Source organism: Takifugu rubripes, chromosome 20 (genome assembly GCF_901000725.2).
Source record: "Takifugu rubripes chromosome 20, fTakRub1.2, whole genome shotgun sequence".
In the NCBI taxonomy this organism is placed as follows: Eukaryota; Metazoa; Chordata; class Actinopteri; order Tetraodontiformes; family Tetraodontidae; genus Takifugu; species Takifugu rubripes.
Genome location: NC_042304.1, coordinates 3,268,143 through 3,288,416, shown reverse-complemented (window position 1 = coordinate 3,288,416; position 20,274 = coordinate 3,268,143). Strand labels below are relative to the sequence as shown.

Sequence of the window (20,274 nt, the reverse complement as noted above, 5' to 3'; positions counted from 1 at the left end):
GTTCCCATAGTTTAAATTACTAACAGCATTGATGCATTGTTGCCTTGTTAAAGGTGTAAATGTGCCTCCCTAAGAACAGAAAGATGATCTTTTAACAGTTTTACAGTTCTTAACAGACAATAACAGAATTGCACCCCAGAAAACAGGTGTGTAAATCTAAGGACATCTAACAGTACTGTACTTGGATAAATGTCAGTCTTGTACAATGTTAAGCAATTAAGTTTATATTACTTGTAGTAGTATTGTTAGTACTAGTAGTAGCATAGTAGAAATGGTATTTTTGTATGATTTCAGCCGACTCTGAGGTCATAATTATGTTAGATAACAGACAGGTGAAAATAAACAGATATACACTGAATACAAAAGAGACATATCTATGTAATATTTTCCACCAATAAATCCTCTAAGGAGAAGCATGAATAAAGTGCAGATCGAGTGGGAGAGGAGTTTAGGTAGATCCTCTGGATGTTTAGTCCTTCATTCTCTAGCGGCCTCCTCCACACATTGATCAGGCGTCACGGCGGTCTTCATAACACGTCAGCACAAACCATGAGCATTTTTCAAGGCATGGAAATAAAACAAAGCACATGTGTGGGGAGGAACAGTGGCTCCGTGAGTGTCGGTGATAACTTCTGTCTGAGTTAATGGTTGCTGGGGAGAACTGTGAAGTGGCTGCTCAGCCTTGAAGCATTTCTCTGTGTCATTAGGGGGCTGTGGTTTGGCAAGGGTCCAGGGTGCCGTGATGTTTACTTCAGGCTAAAGAGCTGTGGATCTCCACTCTTTCACATCATTAATAGTGTTCCATGAAGATGGCTTCGTAACCAGACTGTAACCACAAGGGTTTTGGAGAGGAAGGTGCAACCTTCCTTTTACACTCTATCCAAGGTGCTTCTTGCCAAAAGAGGAAGCATCTTGAGTTTTCTCTGAATTCTGAGAACAGTTTTGTCATTGTGTTGAGTCAATTACAATTATGACATGAGTGGACAACTTTAAAAGTGCAGAAGTTCAATTATAGTGTTTTTTTTCAATGCTATTGTCTTGTTAAATGATTTGTACATTTTACTGTATAAATTGCTTGGTTTAGCTGCACAATATAATGAGTGGGGCTGTCAGAATAATCCCATCAATGTGGGATGAGTTGTTTTTTTCCAACATATATTAATATATTTATTATAATGATTTGCCATCTCATGTGCTTCTGTTACAAAATGGCTGAAATTCTATGTCTACCTTTAGTCAGTTATCTTTCAATTGTACTGTAATTGCTCCTTGGGGATAAATGAAATAATTTGAATTGAGTTTAATAATTTAATTTAGAAGAATAATTAAGCATTACCTCATCAAAGTCTGTGGCAGCCACAATTCGTCTGATTAAATATTTTAACCATCTGACAACTCTGTTAATAATACTTAAAAAAAATCCACCCAGTTTATCTACACTATAACAAAATTGTATTGTATCCTGAAAATTGTGGTCAAATTATTTGTACAATAACCAAACTTTTTGTTAAAATGGGCAACAATAATGTAAATTCAAAACAATGCCCCCTCTCCACAAGGACTTCAAATTTTTGACATTGTTTATCTAGTACTTTCATACAGTTTAAGCTTCTAGCTTTCTAGTTTTATCGAGAGGCTACCACTACTATACTGTCTGAACCTGATTGGGCGGAAACGATGGGAATACCAGCTGCAGGGGATCTGTTTTTCTTTTTACCTGGAATGCAGTGACCTCGCTGTGGTGGAAGGATAACGAAAAAAGCTGTGTTTCTCCTCTGAGAGATCGAAATAACCTCAGCAAAACATAACGTAAATATCTTTTTCCCCCTCTCAGATCCAGTGTTTTCTGACACCTGCAAGATTGATACCAAGTTCCTGTCTCTCAACTACCTTGGCAGCTATATGGAGCCACAACCATCAAAGGGTTGCATCTTGTCTGGGCCCGACAAAGACAGAGAGGTCCACATCGTTGAGCTGCAAGCCCCCAACTCTAGCAGGTGAGCATCCAAAGCCAAGAAAACATGCCATCATATTTTATGTCGAGGTCAAGATGCTCTTGTTGATCTCTGCAGAGTTTGTTTTGAATGGAAACAACATGAAGGTGGATTTAGGGGGGGTACTGTTCACTTTTGGGATTTTTTTGATAAACATATTTCAGAACTTCAGAAGTCCAGCTTTGCCAGACAGTGTTCGCACTCCCTCACCTGAGTGATTATTTAGTTCACCCAGAAGGCTACAAATATGGGAAATTCTCTCGCTGTGCTTTATCTCACTCTATTGCTATTGGTGTGCTGTGCCTGTCTAGGAACACAGCCAGCATTTTAATGAGTTGGACAGACACAAGGGGCGCGATACCCGGGCCAGACCTCAACCTTTCAAAAAGATTTTTCCATGTTTTTCTGCAGTGCTTTCCAGGTGGACGTTATAGTGGAGCTGCGGCCGATGAAGGATGGCATCCTCCTACATCGTGACGTTGTCTTGCTGCTGAGGTGTGCCAAGTCTGTCAACTGGGTCATCCAGACACACGGTGTTGGAGGCAGGCTGGTTATAGTGGTAAGATAGCAACAGAAATGACTTCACACTGCAGCAGCGACAAAAGGTTTTGCCACATTGGAATGTGTGATGCTTCCTCTGCCTCACTGTAGGGGAAGGTGGGTATAACATTTTAGGGAGAACTGCGAAATTTCACAGCACTTCAGGGACTGTCATCAAGTTCTGGTGCCGGGGGATCACACAGTGGGCCTGGAATATTTTTCAGGCAAGACCGGATAACGGCCTCGCATCTGTCATCAGGTGTTACCTGGCAGTTGTTTCAGCTGCTTTGTTAATATGTGAGCTATTAGGATACATGAAAGAGAAACTCAGACATTTATCAGTTACCCATCCTTAAAAATTCCTGGGTTTATATGCAGTTTAAGCATTAAATCTTCATTACTCTTAACTTAAATCTCTTGAAATTCCTACAGTATGACCAAAAAGACACCTGCAGTAAAAATAGCTTTGTTCAGACCATGTTGATGGAACCTTGGCAGTTGCCCAACCACTGTAACTGCTTTCAGATATGGAATATTACCCCCTGGTTCTCAAACATTTCCCATGACGGATGCTATCTTTGAAGACTATGTACCTCCTACTCATTTAGGTCTGTGGTCTTCTCATGAATGTACCACTATTTGGCCTTTACAGGTTTCATTAGACTCTTGTTGGGTATTATGTGCTTCCTCTCTGTGTAACCCTGATATTCGCCCAATGCCGCTGAAGTCATCACTTTTGTTGAGGCACAGTGTATTTGCACAGCTGTGTGGCCACTGACATTGTATAGCACAGCGTCGTAAATCAGTCTAAATGAGTGTGATGGTTAGCTTCGTTCAGTGGTAACTGAATAACGAGGATACTCATATTTAAAATGAATATCATTTTACGGTAACATAGCTTGTATAAGGAAAATGGTGTCACTGTATAAATGACAATTGTTGACCTTTACATGAGTGGCTGTACAATCAGTTGTATTTTAGTTTCATAGCAACGACTATGCAAAATCAAGGTTTTACATTACAATTTTCATCTGCCTTAAAGCAGCAACATCAGAACTACAAGCATCAGCCATTTACAGGAACTTTTTCAGGGCCTAACTCAGTTCCTGCTTTCGGGTAGGTACTTAGATCGGGCCCAAAAGCCTCCTGGGTGGGGCTGGAGGTTTAATTGGCGCTGACTGACTAAACATAGAGTGCAATGTGATGTGTAACCCAGCAGAAGATGAGCAGACACCGCTCCTCCTCTCTTTCATAGGATCCAATGGCATGTACACACAAATCATGACACGTCCTGCTTTGAATTTCCTGAGTAACAAAACATAACACGTTGTGTTTGCATAAAGTTTATTAACTCATTGATGTGTCTACAGATACAGCCTGCAGTGTTAGATCAGAGCAAAAAAAGTCACGTGGGCAAAACTGCACACTTCATGGAGCTATAGGAAATCATATTCTGTTAGAATATTACACGGGTGTCCATGTTTTTGTCCTTCCCTGTTGTTTTCTTTGTTATTATTTATGCTGTTGGTGGCTTGCCCGGCTGACATCATGGTCAAAATTGCCACACAACGATTAGGCACTGTTCGAAACTCATGACGCCACCAAGGGGTCCTACCCCAAAGTAGAGACCCGACCACCGAGAGGGCGAGAGGAATGGTTGATGTAAAGTTCCTGTCCACAGTATTTACCAGGAACTGCACATTTAGAGAAAAAAAACACCCCAAAAGAGGATTATTTTGCAGTATCGGTCATCATGTATGTGGTATTTATAACTTCATGAGTGGTTACCCTGGAGATGAGTGTGTTGCTGTGATGGAGATGTTGTCAACAGTGTAAATGTGATAATCTCATGAAATGATCACCTCCTGATATCACTGGAATTGCTCAAGGGAAATGAATGTGTGGGAAATGACTGTGAGAACAAATTGTTACTCCCCCTCATGAACGGCGATTGCAACATCGGTGTTGCAGTGTTACCTCACACTCAAACTCACGGTTCACACTCGACACAGAATGTGTGCAGAGCCGGATTTGATGATGAACATCTTTGCACTACCTGAGCACTTAATCATGTCATTTGTTTGTAGAGTTCTCTTGGGATTTCCTTCAGGATTTACGCTTCCTTTCGCAGGCATCTGACACCATAAGTGTTAGTTCAAATCCAGAGGGAGCGGTGCAGCTGGTAAAATCCCCCAAGCAGAGGTTGCCATCAGGATCACAAGCCTTGATCATGTGGGCAGGGGATCATGGCTACAATCCCGTCACATCTTACACCAACACTCCTGTGGCTAACCACTTCAGCATCCACCTGAGGGAGTCAGGTATGGTGAATTCTACCCCTGATTTAAGTTCAGCTGCAAGAGAGAAATAGAAATAGTGTTGAATTGGCATTTAGCTTAAACAAAATATATATTTGCAAATTATAACCAAGTAACTGTGTCACCAGTTGCAGTGGACCCAACAAAGAGCATGTTTCCGCCAGATCTGTCCATCCTTCGACACACCGATCCTCGTCCGGGAGAGGGAGCCGTCTCTGGACGCTCTAGTCTGCCCTTTCCATTCCCTCCACCTGTTGACTTCCCCCCCCACTCCCACAATCGTCCCTGGGAAAATATAGATGCTGAAGACCATCAAGATGCCCTTAACATTGGCCACAGCGTGCAGTGTGAAGACACCAAGATGGTGGTCAGCATTGAAAAGGAATCCCTGGAAGTGAGTCAAGAAGATTTGCGTATGCACATTGTTACATTGTGGATGAGAATGGAAATATGGTTGACGTGTATCAGTTTAGCTCGGTTTGCACCGGAACTCGAAGGTCAGACCAGCACACTCAGTCATATAGTGTGTGAGTGGAAAATGAAATGAAAAATCTTTCCTGCAGTGTCTGCAAATTATTACATATTAATGAAGGCCTCTTTATTTTTCTTGTACTCAAACCCAGCGGTGGACCAGCAGATTCCTGTTGCTTTTTCTCTCCACTCAGCACTGCTTTCTTTATGCTACAACATTGGTCTGATGGGTTTCTTTGTTCGTCACTCACATCTGTTAAAAAGGGTTAAAACAAACTAGTTTCACTCCTTCCATTTGACTTCGTCAGATCATCTAGGGAATGTTAGTTTGTTGAAAAATCACTTTGATCTTTGTGTCTCCTGGGCCCATATTTGAGGCTCTGTTTCTTTTTGGATGTCTGCACAAAGGACACCAGCATGAATACCAGCAGCTTGACCAATTTGTGGGATTGGATTTTTAACAGTGATTAGAAAATGACAACAATGTTCGTATACTTAGACTGACCTGTGACCTCACATAAACGTGTAATCCACAGAGATGAATTTGGAAATGATGGCAAGTTTGGATGTACACATAGAAAGAGTTATTTTGTTCCTATGAAAATAGCGACATTGTTGTTAAAATAAACTTTAAGTAAAAAAAGAAAGAGTTCCATATGAAAAGTTTTCACGGGAGGATTTCCATCATTTGTTGTTTGAACATGGGGAAACACAGCCCACATCACAGAATGGAAACTGGCAGAGACTATAATTAGGAGAAACTGGAAAGAGGCTGTGCTGCTTTGTGGGATTTGTTGGTCTTGCACGAGGCTTTGCCTTCGTCCAAAATGTTAATTTTTGATGTTTATCTAGTGTCGCTCTTTTGTATTTTTCCTTAGGCAAATGGATTCACTAATGCCAACCTCGTGCTTCAAGACCCTGCTTGTAAAGCGTCAGTCAATTCCACCCACTACATACTGGAGACTCCTCTGACTGGGTGTCAAACCACCGTGTATCCCATACAGGGCAGCCCAATGGCTCTCTACATCAACTCTGTAAGTATCAGGAGTCTCAGGCGTTCTGAATCCTGCATATTGTGACAGACTCACATCAGGAACTAATACGACATTTCCCAGCTACTGTTTGCCAAATAATGAATTTTGTCTCAGCAGGTGATGTCAGCAGCTCTAGGCTTGTAATTTAGACAGTTTTCCACAAATGGTTTTGTGGAAGAAGAAGGAAACATACTGTAGTTATCTGATAAAAATGACAGACATTTGTCAAGCATTTTAAAAGCCAGTAAAAAAACATGTTTTTGTTAAATTCTTTTGAAATGAAAATCTATGGACGAATGCTCCAAAGGTTAAAGACTCATCCTCCCCGTCAGGTCTCTCCAGCAATTGTAATTAGTGGATGCTTTCACACAGTCTTTCTCCCAATAAGCAAAGACAAATCACTTCCTGTGTGATCATTTGTGGAGGAACTTTGGAACAACATATTTCCAGTCCCAAGCAGTAACCCTGGGCACACGTCCAAGGCTGCCTTTTGTGTTTGCACTTGGAAGCAGGGATGCGCTCTGTCCCTTTGTTAAGAGATAAATGTTCATTGTCTGTTTCTCCACACATCAAGGATTATCTGTTCTGCGCGATGTTCCTGTTGACCTGTCACATTCTGATTTCATTCAGCCGTGGCACCAAATGGCTGGACAACAATTTAACGCAGACTTGGGAAAAGAACTGCAAATGTCAGTGAATTCATCCAATCACATCATTAAGTCATTGCCTCCAAAGAGCACGCACTCATCCCAGAGCCTCGCAGTTCCTGTGTGTCTGGGTCATTCCCACAGTTTGAAACTGACTGGTTGCAGGGTGTTTTTGCAGCCCTTGTTGAAATTTCAAAGCATCTTTCTGTGGTCACCTCAAAGTCTGCTTAAGCTAAAGAAGTTACAAGTAAAGTTTGTAGGACATTAAAAAGATTTTTTATTTGTTTTTTTTGTGATTTTAGGTTTCGATCAGTCGTGCCGAAAATCCGGATGCGAGCGGTGGGCCGCTGGGTTTTGTTAACATCAAAGACCTGATGTTCCCGAGGGACCCGTCAGAGTTGGAGAGAAAAGCGACAGACACTGTGGAGCACCAGTCCATCATAGTGGTGAGACTGGGCTTCATATTCAAATCACAGGAAGACCGTTGGCGTGTCAGGATCCATCATCTTCTGTGTAAATCATGAGCAGATGGAGGGCAGGTCCCTTGATGCCAGGAAAGATTCCTCTGCCTTCAGAAATAACCCTGATACGTTTTTTATTAGAAAGCTCTCTATTTTCTCATTTGCTCACTTGCTTTCATTTGGTTATCATTTCTTATCAGTGTTCCTACACTCAGTATGTTTACTTGCTGGACTTTTTTGCTACTCAACGTTGATTCTGATTGAATCAATTTATAAAGTATTTGTTTATGATTCGATCCCATTCCTACAGTTCAACTGCACCTACAGAATGAACCAGCCTTCATCGAACGCACTCCCCAGCATTGTTCCAGTACCAGGGACGGACCCAGTGAAAAATGCTTCTTTTACCATTGAGTTGTATGACACGCTGCCCTTTAACAACCCCTCACGTCAGGCCTTCTACACCGTTTCACAGAATCAGCAGGTCTTTGCAGAGGTATGCTGTTATACATCTGATTCCACTGTGCTTTTGTATCTAAATTAAACCACATTTATTTGCCCTGATTAGAGGTTTTTCCTCAAGTTGTGTTTCACTTTGGGGTTAAAAGGATATTATTTTAATGCGCTGTATCTGTGTTGATTTTTTCCCCCGCCTACATCTGTTTTTTGCTCAAAAGCATGTGTTCTGTTTCACAACTGTATGGAAGGTTAGGTAAGGGATGAGAAGGCTAATATTCCAGTGTGCTTTGAAGAGTTGATTTATGATGATTTGAGAAGGAGATGCTCTCTGGATGGTGAGGACACACAGCCAGATGGTTTCAAAGATGGTTTCTCTGCATATGTTCTATGCAAGGATACATCCAATGATGTATCCATCTGATGAAATAATATTTCCTCATTTTGTTTCTCTTTTTTAAGAAAAAGAGCTTTCGTTGTCCATGTGGTCAGCATTGTCTACCAGAATGATTGAGATTTTCTCTGTCTGCCCACTTACGGGCAGGAGGTGTGCAGTGAACTTTGCAAAGCTGCTGCCAGATATGACTTTAAAAACAGATCGACCTTTTCGTTATAAACGGCACAAGCTTTTTGAAGATTCATGTTGTTTTTCTTCTCCCTGAAATCTTCCAGGTGACATCAGCTGCCTCCGAGCCAGAGTTGAGCTTCACCATCATATCATGCTTCATTTCGCCAAACTCTAACCCCGCTGTGACCTCTGACTACACTCTTATTGAGATGGTCTGTCCCAAGGACGACTCTGTGAAGTTCTATCCTCAGAGGGACGTCCCTTTCTCGCGTGCACACGTGGAGAAAAAACATTTTGCATTCAAGTTCAACTCAAAGTTCAACTTATCCCTGCTTTTCCTCCACTGTGAGATGTCTCTGTGCTCTAAGGTGTCTCAGACCGATTCGAACCTTCCACCGGTGTGTAGTGTCATTCTCCTATTCTCTTTTATCCTTATGAACATTATAACATTAAGGTTTTATGTATCTTGGTTGAAGAGTATACCCTCTTTTATCTGGAGGGAAAAAAGTAGCATCATTTTAATTAAAAACTTGTCTTTTTTCAAACTCTATCCACACAGTGCTTGAAGTCCAATGACACCTGTGATTCCATTTCCCTGAGCAACATTATGATAATGATGATGAACACCAAGATATCCACCAAGCCGCTGGTGGTGCTGGATGCACCGCCAGGTCAAGCACCATCTCCAGGTCAGAATTACAGTAACATTGTCCTAAAAAAAGTTCCACCATCAGTAAGACTCATCCAGTTTTTATTCAGGTTGTACATTACGGGTCTTCTATATAGTTTGAGTATAAACTGAAAAGAGAGAACGAATGAGTCTCTCCTTGGAAATGCAAAATGCCACACACTTTTTTTGCACATCTGGTTGCCGTTAACAGCAGCGTGTGTTGTGTGTTGTGTGATAGTGTATCGAATCTGTGGTCGGTTGCATCGGTGTGCGTGTGTGCGCGCATATGATTGTATACAGTAATGTTCGAAGGGTGTGTGTGGGTCCATGAATACTGTAGAGAGGCGTTTTCTAACACGGAGGCCCAGTTTGGCTCCCCTGGACTAGCTCATGGTGCGCCAGAGATGGAAAAAGCAAGAGTGAACTAGAACCAAGCGCCAGTTGTTTTTGCTTAGAGGACCTTCGCTGTGGCCTTTCTTTCCACTAGAGAGGGGAGAGAAGGAAGGAGTTTGTTTGAATGTGTTCGAGGGAGAGGTTTTCTCCTTGCTGGCCTCCTGGAGTGCAACAAGAGCCTCAAGGCAGCTTGCTCAATCATTGTTTAGTTAGCTGCCATCACTATTCATAACTATGACCTAAGCTGAGATGGGTTGATATCATAAGTGCTTGATCTATTGTTGCATGCCAGGATTTTTTAAATTTCCCTTTGAGAAATGACATCAGCAAAGAGAATCGGGGTCAGATGAGAAGGCTTTTTAAAAATTATTGATATCATATACAGTATATCTCATCAATCAGCAGCCTGATTGATAGCGGCCGGCTAAAGTAAACCCATTTCACATGCCGGCTCTTCCTACTCTGCACTGTGGCAGATGCCAGTGACAGGTCATACATTTTGATGTAGAAGTCCTTTAAACTGGACCCTAAAAATTGAATACATTATACTATTTTAAATGTTGTTTCGTGAGTTGTTCCTGTTATACTGAATTCTTTGCAGAAGTGAGACGTTTATGCATTTCAATCGGGTGATTCGTTTTAATTGTGGGTTGTAGATCTTTCAGTGCGGTGAGGTTTTAAAAACTGTTGAACATACAGCAGTCGTGAAAAGAGAGACTCCGAACTCAGTGTTATGAGAGAGCTATAAGCTTGTCCAGAGTTGGCAGCATCGTTCTTTATCCACAATGCTGTGCCAGCGAGGGAGGTTTATTTTCCATGAAACAGATTCAGTAAACACAGATACTCAATAAAGACGTGCTGAGGGCTGTGTTTCGTAACACAATGGCATCTTTTATGCTAGAATGGCAAGTTCTGCACTGGACGGCATCCCAATGCATTAAAGTTGATTTACAAATCAGCGGGAGCGCTTGTGGCCAACAAGGTGCATGGAAAAAACATAACGGCCTTGCAGCACATCCCATTAAAATATGAATTACTGCTTCATGACCTCAATAAATTTCATCCCCTTTATAGATTTGTAAGACAAATTTTTCTGAAGCTGGCAGTAACATCTCAGGCAATGTGATTATCTTTTAACCGATCGCTTTACTTGTTGCAGGCATTAATATACAGAGGGTTTGTATTTGTTCACTCCATAATCACGTAATCAAAGTGGATTTTGAATTAGACTGGTACTCTACCCACTATGTGACAGAAACGACCCTGATTTGTAGACTAGGGAATGAATAAACATTAAAAATGACATCACATGATGAAATGTAGCAATACGCTACCTTTTTTTAAGCCTCCGAGCCTAAATATTGGAATTTAGATTGATTAGCACAAAATTAAGAGCTCACTTTTATTAGACTCTGAATTCTTTCTGGGGTAATAGTGGTGCCGCTGTTGTTTGGGGCGAGGTCGGAGTTAAATGAAACAAGTTGTTGCACTGGTGTGCTGCTCTCTCATTCCAGCAAAGTTAAATAAACACATGATGAGATATCTGGCACGAGCTTAGCTCTGTCAGCTGGGGTTAACAGTAAGAAAAGGGAATAAAACGAGATCTCGCCGACCTCCTGCAAGGTATTCTCCCCTTGGATATCAACGTGCTGCAATGGATTTTCTGCTTCAAATCATTTCTTTTTTTGTAAAAAAATGCATTTGAATTTAAGGAAAAATGCCAGACATCCTCTAGACTCGTCCTCTAGACTCAGTGTTGTTTTTTAAAGCTGCAAAGTGGCTGCATTTTCCCTACATTTTCATCATAACAACTCCAATGTTACAGATAGCACAGGAGCAATGAGGCGGGGGTGAAGGGTACCAGAGAGGACGTCCTCGGGCCATTATCCCCTCTTAAATTAAAGTCCACTCTGATGACCTGTCATCTGTTATGCTACATGATAACCTAGAGGCTTCCAAGAATAGTGCCCATTGTAATGGAGTCTTGGACCGGGACCAGGCTTGCCTCTTGAGTTTCCTCACACACAAGTGCCTTTGTATTGTTTGTCAAGACATTATTAAACCCAAGTTGACATTTAAAGCTTTCCACATACTGCAGCTTGAAATAAATTGGTAAGGAAAGTGGGTCAAAGTCAGGAGGTACATTGTTGTGGACGCTGTCAGCTACTAAAGACCTGCTCGGTCAGAATCTGACAGAGGTGGTTTCACCAATGCTTTACAGTATTTATCATTGCGTGGCGCATGGAAGTGTTGCAAAAATCACTAGTAAATCAAAGCATGCCCTCCAAAAGACACTATTTGTCTCAATCCAAATGTCCTTGCAGAGTACCACTATGGCAGCCCAGTGGGAATAGATGATTTACAATTAGGAGACTTTAGAACATTATCTGGCCTTAGACTGTGGTCGCCACGACAACTGCCTGATCCCTCCCTGAGGAAACGTTGGAATTTACCTCAAAATTTAAGAAATGCAGTTATAATAAATTCTAGGGCATGGGACAGTATATGTAGGTCAAATGTGGCTCTTCTGCTGGAGAATGTTCCAAAATACACAGCAAAATAACGCCATTATGCATAGCTTTTATTTGAGTAAACACAAGAGTACAATATTATACAACAATTAAGACTGATCACACCGTTTCTGTGGAGATTAAATATCATTTATTGCTGTGTCATCTTTCATGAGCAAACAGATTCGAGGGAGAAATGAGGGTCGCAGACCGGTTGATGCGTTAGCCAAAGTGCTAGCACAAGCCCCGACTAATGTATGCTCCCCTTTAATGTGGTATTTAAGATGGAAACATTTGGTGATCAGTGAACTCCTTCCTGTAAAGTTTGCACAGTAGTTTGTGTTGGTCGACTCTTCCGTCCTGGGCTTTCTTTGTGAATCAAGAGGGCCAACATGCTGTTTAGGGTCTTCTATCTTTATCGGTTGCTTCTGCTGCACGTCAGCTGCCAAATTGTGCATGCATGATGGCGCCTCTACTTGTAAATCCTGCCTGAAATGTTTCCAGAGGCGTTCAGAGTCATCGCATTAAAACCTGATTACCGACCGTTAACGGATAACATTGCATTTTTTAATATTGCACCATTTTTGTAAGTATTTTGTATCTCTGATGTTTACATTTCTGTGTGTTGATTTGGAGGTGGAGATTGAGGTTGTCAAGAGTTTATCTGAATTATTTTCAGAGTTTCAGGTCAATATGTCTAAAGCGTGTGCTGTCCTGTTTTCCAGACCCTGTGGCCGTGTTGGACACTCCGACCGTGGTCGGCATCGCCTTTGCAGCCTTTGTGATTGGAGCTCTGTTGACCGGAGCCCTGTGGTTTATCTACTCACATACAGGTAGGTTCTGCACCTGCTGTTCACTGATCTGCTGCCAAAGTCCACTATTATGAAAAGCTAAGATAAGGAATGTGGGACAGAAATGAGCTGCCTGTTGGGGTTGCCAAACATCCTGCTGCTAAGAGACGCTGTTTCCAAATAACATATTGAGTCTTCTACTGTTAATATATCCTGTTGGTCAGCAGCAAGAGTTCTTCTCTTTCCTGTCTTTGAATGTTTTGAAGGCTGCGGGGTGGTCAGCAAATATTCTCAGCACAATGGCTGGAGACGAGCTGGAAATTCCCCTTGTTGAGTTTAGAGGTATTCACAGGAAAAGATACACAATCTCTCCATTAGATGCCAAGAACTTCCCCTTTGCCTCAGTATGCTGATCCCAGTTAACCTTTCAGAGGATGTGTGCTCTGAGCAGCCCATCGGGTCCAACATGCCGATGGCCTCTTTACCCTATGTGCATAACACTGAATAACATCCAATACAGTCATTACAGAAATAATTGAATTTTATCAAAATGTCTGGTTAAAGGTTTTGAGAGGTACATTAAGAAGTGGTTACAATTCTGGACTTAATAAGGACCCACATGGCAAACAGTGGGAAATGCTAATCGCCCAGACTAAATATGAAATAGATTTTGATGTTTGTCAGAACTGATCAAATCTGATAAAGACGTGGTGAAGAAACATGTTACTTTGTCCAGCAAATAAAGTGTTAGAAGCACAGAGACAAAGACACGTTCATAGTTTAGAGCTAAAGACACTCGATGAGTCTGATGTCGTTAAAATAGGATCTAGCCGGGTGTGTTCCTGTCTGAGCTAAAATGACCTTAAATGGCAACGTGTCCACTTTCTGTGAAAACCCCAAGAATGTATATCCCCCAAAACAAAAACCCAAAATATCACTTTGGTGTATTTTAAACTAGTGGACAGTGTGATGAAACATCAAAACAGATTTGGGTTTATCCCCCAAGTGTCCCAGGGTGATGTTCTAGGCCTCTTAAGAGAGCCCGTTTTAAGCCGTGCATAATCATTGGCATTGTATCTGGGATTTTATTCTATTCTATGTTAATTCCTTATAAGGCATGTAGAAGAATAAATGCAACCTGTAATATATTACGTGATATTTTGTTCATTGTCTTGGCACATAGTGGTAAGGCTTGCGTTGCCAGCGATGTTGTCACGTTTGCTAAGAGTTCTGGTCTGCATCTCACTCAAATTATGATGTGAAATGCAGATAGAAAATAAATACCAGCCAGGTGTTATCTAGTAGGAGCATTAGATCAGAACCACAGCGGGTTCATATCAATCACCCTAAACAATGTGTCCCGTCCCAGCAGCACTAATAGTTTCATCCTGAGGCTAGCCAAAAGGCTAATATAGCCCGTAAACACTCTTCAGACAGCTGCTGCTACAGGTCTCATCCGCAGTGTGTTTGTACGACAGAGATGGAGCTCGATCTCTTCTAGAGACGGTACCCGCCTTCCCAAAGTGAAATCCAAGTCTATTTATTTTAAAGAGCTTTTAGTCGTGTAATGGAAAGCAGCACGGCTGCTTACAGACAGTGGGACTGAAGCTCGCCTGCACACACACATCTCCCATATGTGCAAGCACGCATAGGAACACATACAAATAGGAATCCAAATGTACATGTAGTTAGATAATATTGTATCTTTCATTATAATTGTTTAATCCAGAGAGGCTACAGACTTTAATGCTGAACCAGTCAGTGGTGTGCACAGCAGTTAGGAGGTCCTGTCTGCTGTTTGTTCTACTTTATCTCCTAAAGGCACTTTAATTGAATCCAGAAAACCAAACAAATGAAGGCCATGAAGAGGAATCCTCTGTGCTGCATAGGTCCTAGTTCAATATATGATCTGTTAGAAGGGATGGGAGCAGTCATTTCAGCATTTTCCGAGCTGAAGCCTTTTCGGAAAGCGTCCTTCCAAAGATGGGAAGCTTTAGGACTTTAAGTCTGGATTTCTTTTTGTATTTCCATTTTTGAAAAGCAAGACTGTTTTTATTAGACCTGGACCGTGGCGGTTATTTGATATTTGGGATGTACTGATCCAGCTTTTCCCCTGGGCTGGTGTTGGTGTGATATTAACATGCTGGATGCTTCAAGGAAGGGATTCAGTTTATTCACAAGAAAACATCAAACTTGAGTCGAACATTACTTTGCTAATTTAAATATTTTTTAAAAAGTACTGAACTCTTTTGGTCTTCAACCACACTGATAACAACTGGCCATTTCACTTGATAGATTTCAGTTACTACACATCAAGAACATGTAATTTGGTGTCTACTTTTAAAAACTGACCAGTCCCAGTACTGCTTTTATTAGCAAATTTATTTATTTAAATGATAGGCTTAACTGGGAATCCGATACCTTTTTCTTTATTGAAATGTATACATTTAAAAAACAATGTACACAAAACCATGACAAGGGTATCTTGTCCTTCCTCTTTCTCATTGGTAGGTGAGACAGCTGGCACGCAGGAGCTCCAAAAGCCCCCACCCACCTCAGAGAACAGCAGCACGGCGCACAGTACAGGCAGCACCCAAAGCACCCCCTGCTCCAGCAGCAGCACAGCCTAGCCCAGCGCGGGACCCAGCAGGACGGAAAGCTGCGCCACAACAAAGCTTCACATGGACTGGTTTGTTCATCGCCTTCCAAAACATCTTTTCTGGGATTCAAACGTTGGAAAAAGTATGGAAATAAAGTAGGAAAAAGTATTTAGAGCCACCACTTCAGCAGTCGTCTGGCTAGGAAGAAGCCAGCGAGTTGTTGGACACAGGAGAGCAAATTACTTTACAACACATCAGCCTGAAAGTGAACAAAACAACCACTATGTGGACATAAGTGCATTATGAACTGGGCTCCACCAAACGCGTAGGTGTTGAATGTATTCAGAAGAGTGAATGCCAAAAAATGTGAAAGAAAAATGTGAAAAATCATGCTGAACAAGCCCCATTCAATAGTGTCAAATAGGATTTCTAGACATACATATTTTTCCAGTCTTTTAGGTGGAGCGCGATAGACAAAGCCCAGCTTAACGGGAACACTGGTAGCAAAAACACGTTGGTGTGGAATAACAGTGGATCTGTTCGTTGACATGCTTTCTGTTTTAGGCTAAACTTTGTGGAAAGTTGTTAACCAAGCTAGTCAAAGGGGGAGAAACCAGCTGCCTTGGCTCTTCTCAAAGACAATATGCTTCCAGTCTTATGCTAAGCTAGTTCATTTGTCCAAATATGCAGTACATATATTTTTGAGAGCTATCATATTTTACAAAATATCTATTTTTAAAAACCATGTATTTTTTTTGTGTGAATATTGTAAATAGTGAAAACACCACATGCACAAATTCCATGTTTCGCTTGCGGATCACACAGGGTTCACCTGGAAGGTTAACTGTAGATACTTTAAACAAGATTTACATTGAAAACGTCAGCGTTGGAAAAATCGGGGGGTGTAATTTAAGGTTTGATGTTAATGGCCCTTAAACTTTATGACAGCTCTTTGTTGATTCAGTTATTAACTGAACAGTAAAAAGGACTGCTACAAAAGTAGTTTTAAAATAGAATAAAGGGTTGTGATTTAAACCAGAGAAAGATAACAAACCTTTCATTTAGCCTAAAAAACCAGAACAAAGACTTAGCTGTTCTCTTGTTTTGTGAAACAGCAAATTTGTCAGTCAGTGAATGTTTTTGTGTCCAGTGTGTTCAGAAGCTGTAGCTGAAGCTCACCGTCGCAAACATGTATCACAAGTACAACGCACAACTTTTCACCATCAGAATCACACACATCTTTACTGGAGTGCAACTTTCCCCGAGCCTGTGTGTGATAAAAATGCCTCCTTTTGGAAAAGGGAAGTTAGACTTTTACATTTACCGTGAAGACAGAATGCATAATATCTCAACTGTGTGTTTGCTTTGTTTCTCATAGAACTGTGTATAAAGCTAGAGAGGGAATTGTGTGGTTGTGTGTGTGTGTGTGTGTGTATATACATATATACATATTTGTGTATAAGATTTTATTTTGAAATATATTTACCAAGATGAATTTATTGTCTATTGTGTGTACTGTGAATTAGATGTAACACGTCTGAGGGTGGGCTGATTTAAAATATGTGATTACAAAAGGTCATCTTTATATTGGTCATTATTTAAATTGTTTTAAAAAGGTATTATTTTTAACGAAATACATAAATATACTTTGGCCCCTACAGTAGTAATTTAAAAACACATGAGTGGTTGGACCCGTGTCACAAAACAGTTAATGTGTTTTATTTTATATTACAGTATGAAAATCAGAAATCTGTACGTGGAATAAAAGTCCAGATTTAGTAGAGCAGCACAAACTCAAGTGCTTTACATAAAACATTTAAAATAGCATACTGTAACCAATGTTAAAATATAAAATAGAATATGTAAGAGTGCTGAAATGTGCTGAAATAATCCAGTATCTATATGTATGTACATACAGTAAGGCAGCAAAATTAAGAACCTGTGTCAATAACAGTTTAGATCTGGACCTTCTTACAGCTTAGAGGTACTTTCACAGACTTTTTGTACGCTATGACATCTGCATTTGCTTTGTATATTAAGTCAGATTTGGGCGTTTATCTGAAACACAACTACATTCAAAGGGCTTTCCTTTTTTTCATGTACTGGTCACAAAACTTATGTCAGATGTTTGATAATGGATGTGATTACTCACAGCCAGAACTGCCCTCTCAGCCACCAAACCCAACCCGACGCAGCTTTGGGTTCCGTTACTCTGATTCTGCGGGGATGTGTGTGTGTTCAGTCAGAATCACCTGTGGAGAAAAACCCAGCAATATAAGGTTTGTTTCTGGAAACCTTTCATGACACATTTGTTCAAACCTTTTTTTTTTCTCTTGTATGTTATTAGAGGCACTTTACAGCAACCTTAGCGCTCGGCTGTTATACGAGGCCCGTCGCCAGGGGTTTCCATGCCAAAAACTAATCGAAAGCTTGAGTCAGTGATACTGGGTAATGTTTTGAAACCCACCGGGAGGCTATGCATCACATGGTCTTTGGAAAGTACTGCATCTTTGTGGGAGTTATTTGGTCACATGGGCTTTCTGACATTCCGCACTGTGGCCAATCCATGTCCCACCTGTGATCCTCTCTGGATCTAATCTCTTCTTTCAACCACATTCTGGGGCTTTTCAGTCACTCGGGCCAGTGATGCAATCCACAGGGGTTAATGGTTCAATCTCGTTATTCAATGGGGCCCCAGTGCGCGCTGGGTAAATCCCTCCATGATCACTATTGTAAATAATGTCAGAAATGCTGTATCTGACAGGAGGAGCACTGTAAATGAGCTGAAGCGCGTCCACTGAGAGACTCGCGGTTCATCTTCACCTCAGATCAGCTGTAAATGGAGAACAGTTCCATGACCTGGTTCCTCGTTCTGAATGATTGTATTTTTATTTTTTTTTAACCTTTTGACTACCTCAAGTTTTTTTTCTATGAATGTTGTACAGTCTGATTTGGTGGGCCTGTGTCCTCTGTTGATCGCTTGTATTGCAAATAAGTGATTCGGGGTTCGTGTGTGATTTTATAGCTGCTTGGCTTCAAGCATTGAGCACGTTCAGCTTTCTTAGGATGCCTTAACACTTTTCTGGATGTTGTGAATGTGTAAAAGTTTAGATCTCCTATTATGGTTTCCTTTTTTTGTTGGGGTTTTTTCCAGTTCTTTTTTCCCCTACACTGTTAAAAAATGCATGATATCTGTACACCCATTGTATCCAATAAATCACCATTATAATTTATTAGCATGTGTAATGGTCTTTTAAGGTCTCTCTCTCTCTCTCTCTCTCTCTCTTCCGTGTGTGTGTGTGTGTGTGTGTGTGTGTGAGGGCACTGCATGGATTTGATTTAGAACAATAAGCAGTAATGATGATGTGTGAGGCTTGGCTCTGTTGCGGTGAAGTCATGACTCCTCTCTGGTGAGCTCATAACACGATACAGTCCATGTGGCTGGAGGTGGTTGTGGTGGGGGGGGGGCTGATGAGTGCTGTGCGTGAGTCCTTACCACGCTCCCCACCCCACACCCCTCCCTCCCTCCCTCCCCACCACTCGCGTTTGCTTCATGTTTGCTTTTGATTAGAGGTCCTTGGAGAAGACTGAGAAGCGTGCCTTGGAGTAGATTTAAAATTCTCTCTGACTGTTGCACAAGAGAACGAGGCTGAGGGAGGGCTGGAACGTGACCCCTCGCTACCCCACTGCAGGTTACAGCCTCTGTGATGTCATGATGGCTTCCCCAGACTGTCCTCACAGAGCCATCTCCAGCCCCCGGCTAGTCCACTTCACGATTTACGTCTCGCACGCTGAATAAAAGGTTGAAAACGAAGCTTGTCCATGTCATCGTCGCAGAATTCAGATGCACTCACTTTCTTCCAGTTTTCCGCTCTTAAATGTGGGAAACAAATGCGTTGTTGTTGTCTTTTGTGTTCTCGGGCAAATCAGATTTCCTCCCGAGCATCACGCAATGGGAGTGGGAACGCTCACGCAGCGGAGTGAGACTGGCCTGATGTGGAGCAGACCTTCGCTCTTAAACACGATCACTTACTCCCAATTACGTTAAGTGAGTTGATTTGGAGCATTTGATGATTTACAAGATTAGAGAATGAGCCGAAAAACAAGACCACCTCGTATCTAATATTTATCTCACAGTATAATAATGAATCCATATATATACACCTATACAGACACATATATGTATAAATCATACTGCAGAATATATGATTAAGTGGAACAAGCCATTTAAAGCACGTCTGTGAGCTCCTGGACTGATATCAGCATGACGGATGTAAAACACTAAGAACCTCAGCTGGTTGTAATGCAAAACAAGGTCATGGTTCATCATTTTGCTGTAAGATTCTCCATAAATCAATTTATAGCACTAACATTTAAATCTTTATGCTGAGGGAACATCAATTTTAAGCAGACAGTTTTCCTGGATTGATGTTTTGGGTTTTTTTTACTGCCAAAGAGCCACTGGTTTGAGTTGGCAGCTCAGTTTAAAAAAGAGAGATTTCCTTTTCTTTCTGTGCATCAATCAGAATCTGGCAACATTTTTTGTTTAAGATTACAGGGTAGTTTATTTAGATGGTTTCTCTGATGCCGATCGAACCACACAGTCATGATTACACATATTCTTTGACATTTTTGGACTGTTCAAGTAAAGCGAATGTTCTCAGGAAATCCATCAGTTCACATCAGTATCTGTAAACGTGATGCTCTATTATATAAAATGCTCTTAGCACAATATTCCATACAAATACTGACAATGTACAAAACAACCCCATTCATTTATTTATGCTTCTTTTGTTCTAAGACACTGGACTCATTTAGCAC

General features: G+C 41.3%; 1 protein-coding gene across 2 annotated transcripts in view; it reads left to right on the top strand.

Annotated features, from left to right (window-relative positions):
• tgfbr3 (transforming growth factor, beta receptor III) overlaps nucleotides 1-18,686 on the top strand; it is a 49,662-nt gene extending 30,976 nt beyond the window's left edge. Inside the window, exons 6-16 of one of the 2 annotated variants that reach the window (XM_029828026.1) lie at nucleotides 1,835-1,997; nucleotides 2,406-2,553; nucleotides 4,666-4,855; nucleotides 5,017-5,246; nucleotides 6,202-6,357; nucleotides 7,307-7,450; nucleotides 7,776-7,961; nucleotides 8,594-8,887; nucleotides 9,049-9,178; nucleotides 12,788-12,895; nucleotides 15,365-18,686. In XM_029828026.1, coding sequence (XP_029683886.1) covers nucleotides 1,835-1,997; nucleotides 2,406-2,553; nucleotides 4,666-4,855; nucleotides 5,017-5,246; nucleotides 6,202-6,357; nucleotides 7,307-7,450; nucleotides 7,776-7,961; nucleotides 8,594-8,887; nucleotides 9,049-9,178; nucleotides 12,788-12,895; nucleotides 15,365-15,483 — 1,868 coding nt within the window. In that variant the 3' untranslated portion in view covers nucleotides 15,484-18,686. Of the gene's footprint in view, nucleotides 1-1,834; nucleotides 1,998-2,405; nucleotides 2,554-4,665; nucleotides 4,856-4,980; nucleotides 5,247-6,201; nucleotides 6,358-7,306; nucleotides 7,451-7,775; nucleotides 7,962-8,593; nucleotides 8,888-9,048; nucleotides 9,179-12,787; nucleotides 12,896-15,364 lie in introns of both variants that reach the window. The other variant, XM_003973823.3, reaches the window with a different exon arrangement.
• The last annotated feature ends 1,588 nt before the right edge of the window (nucleotides 18,687-20,274 follow it).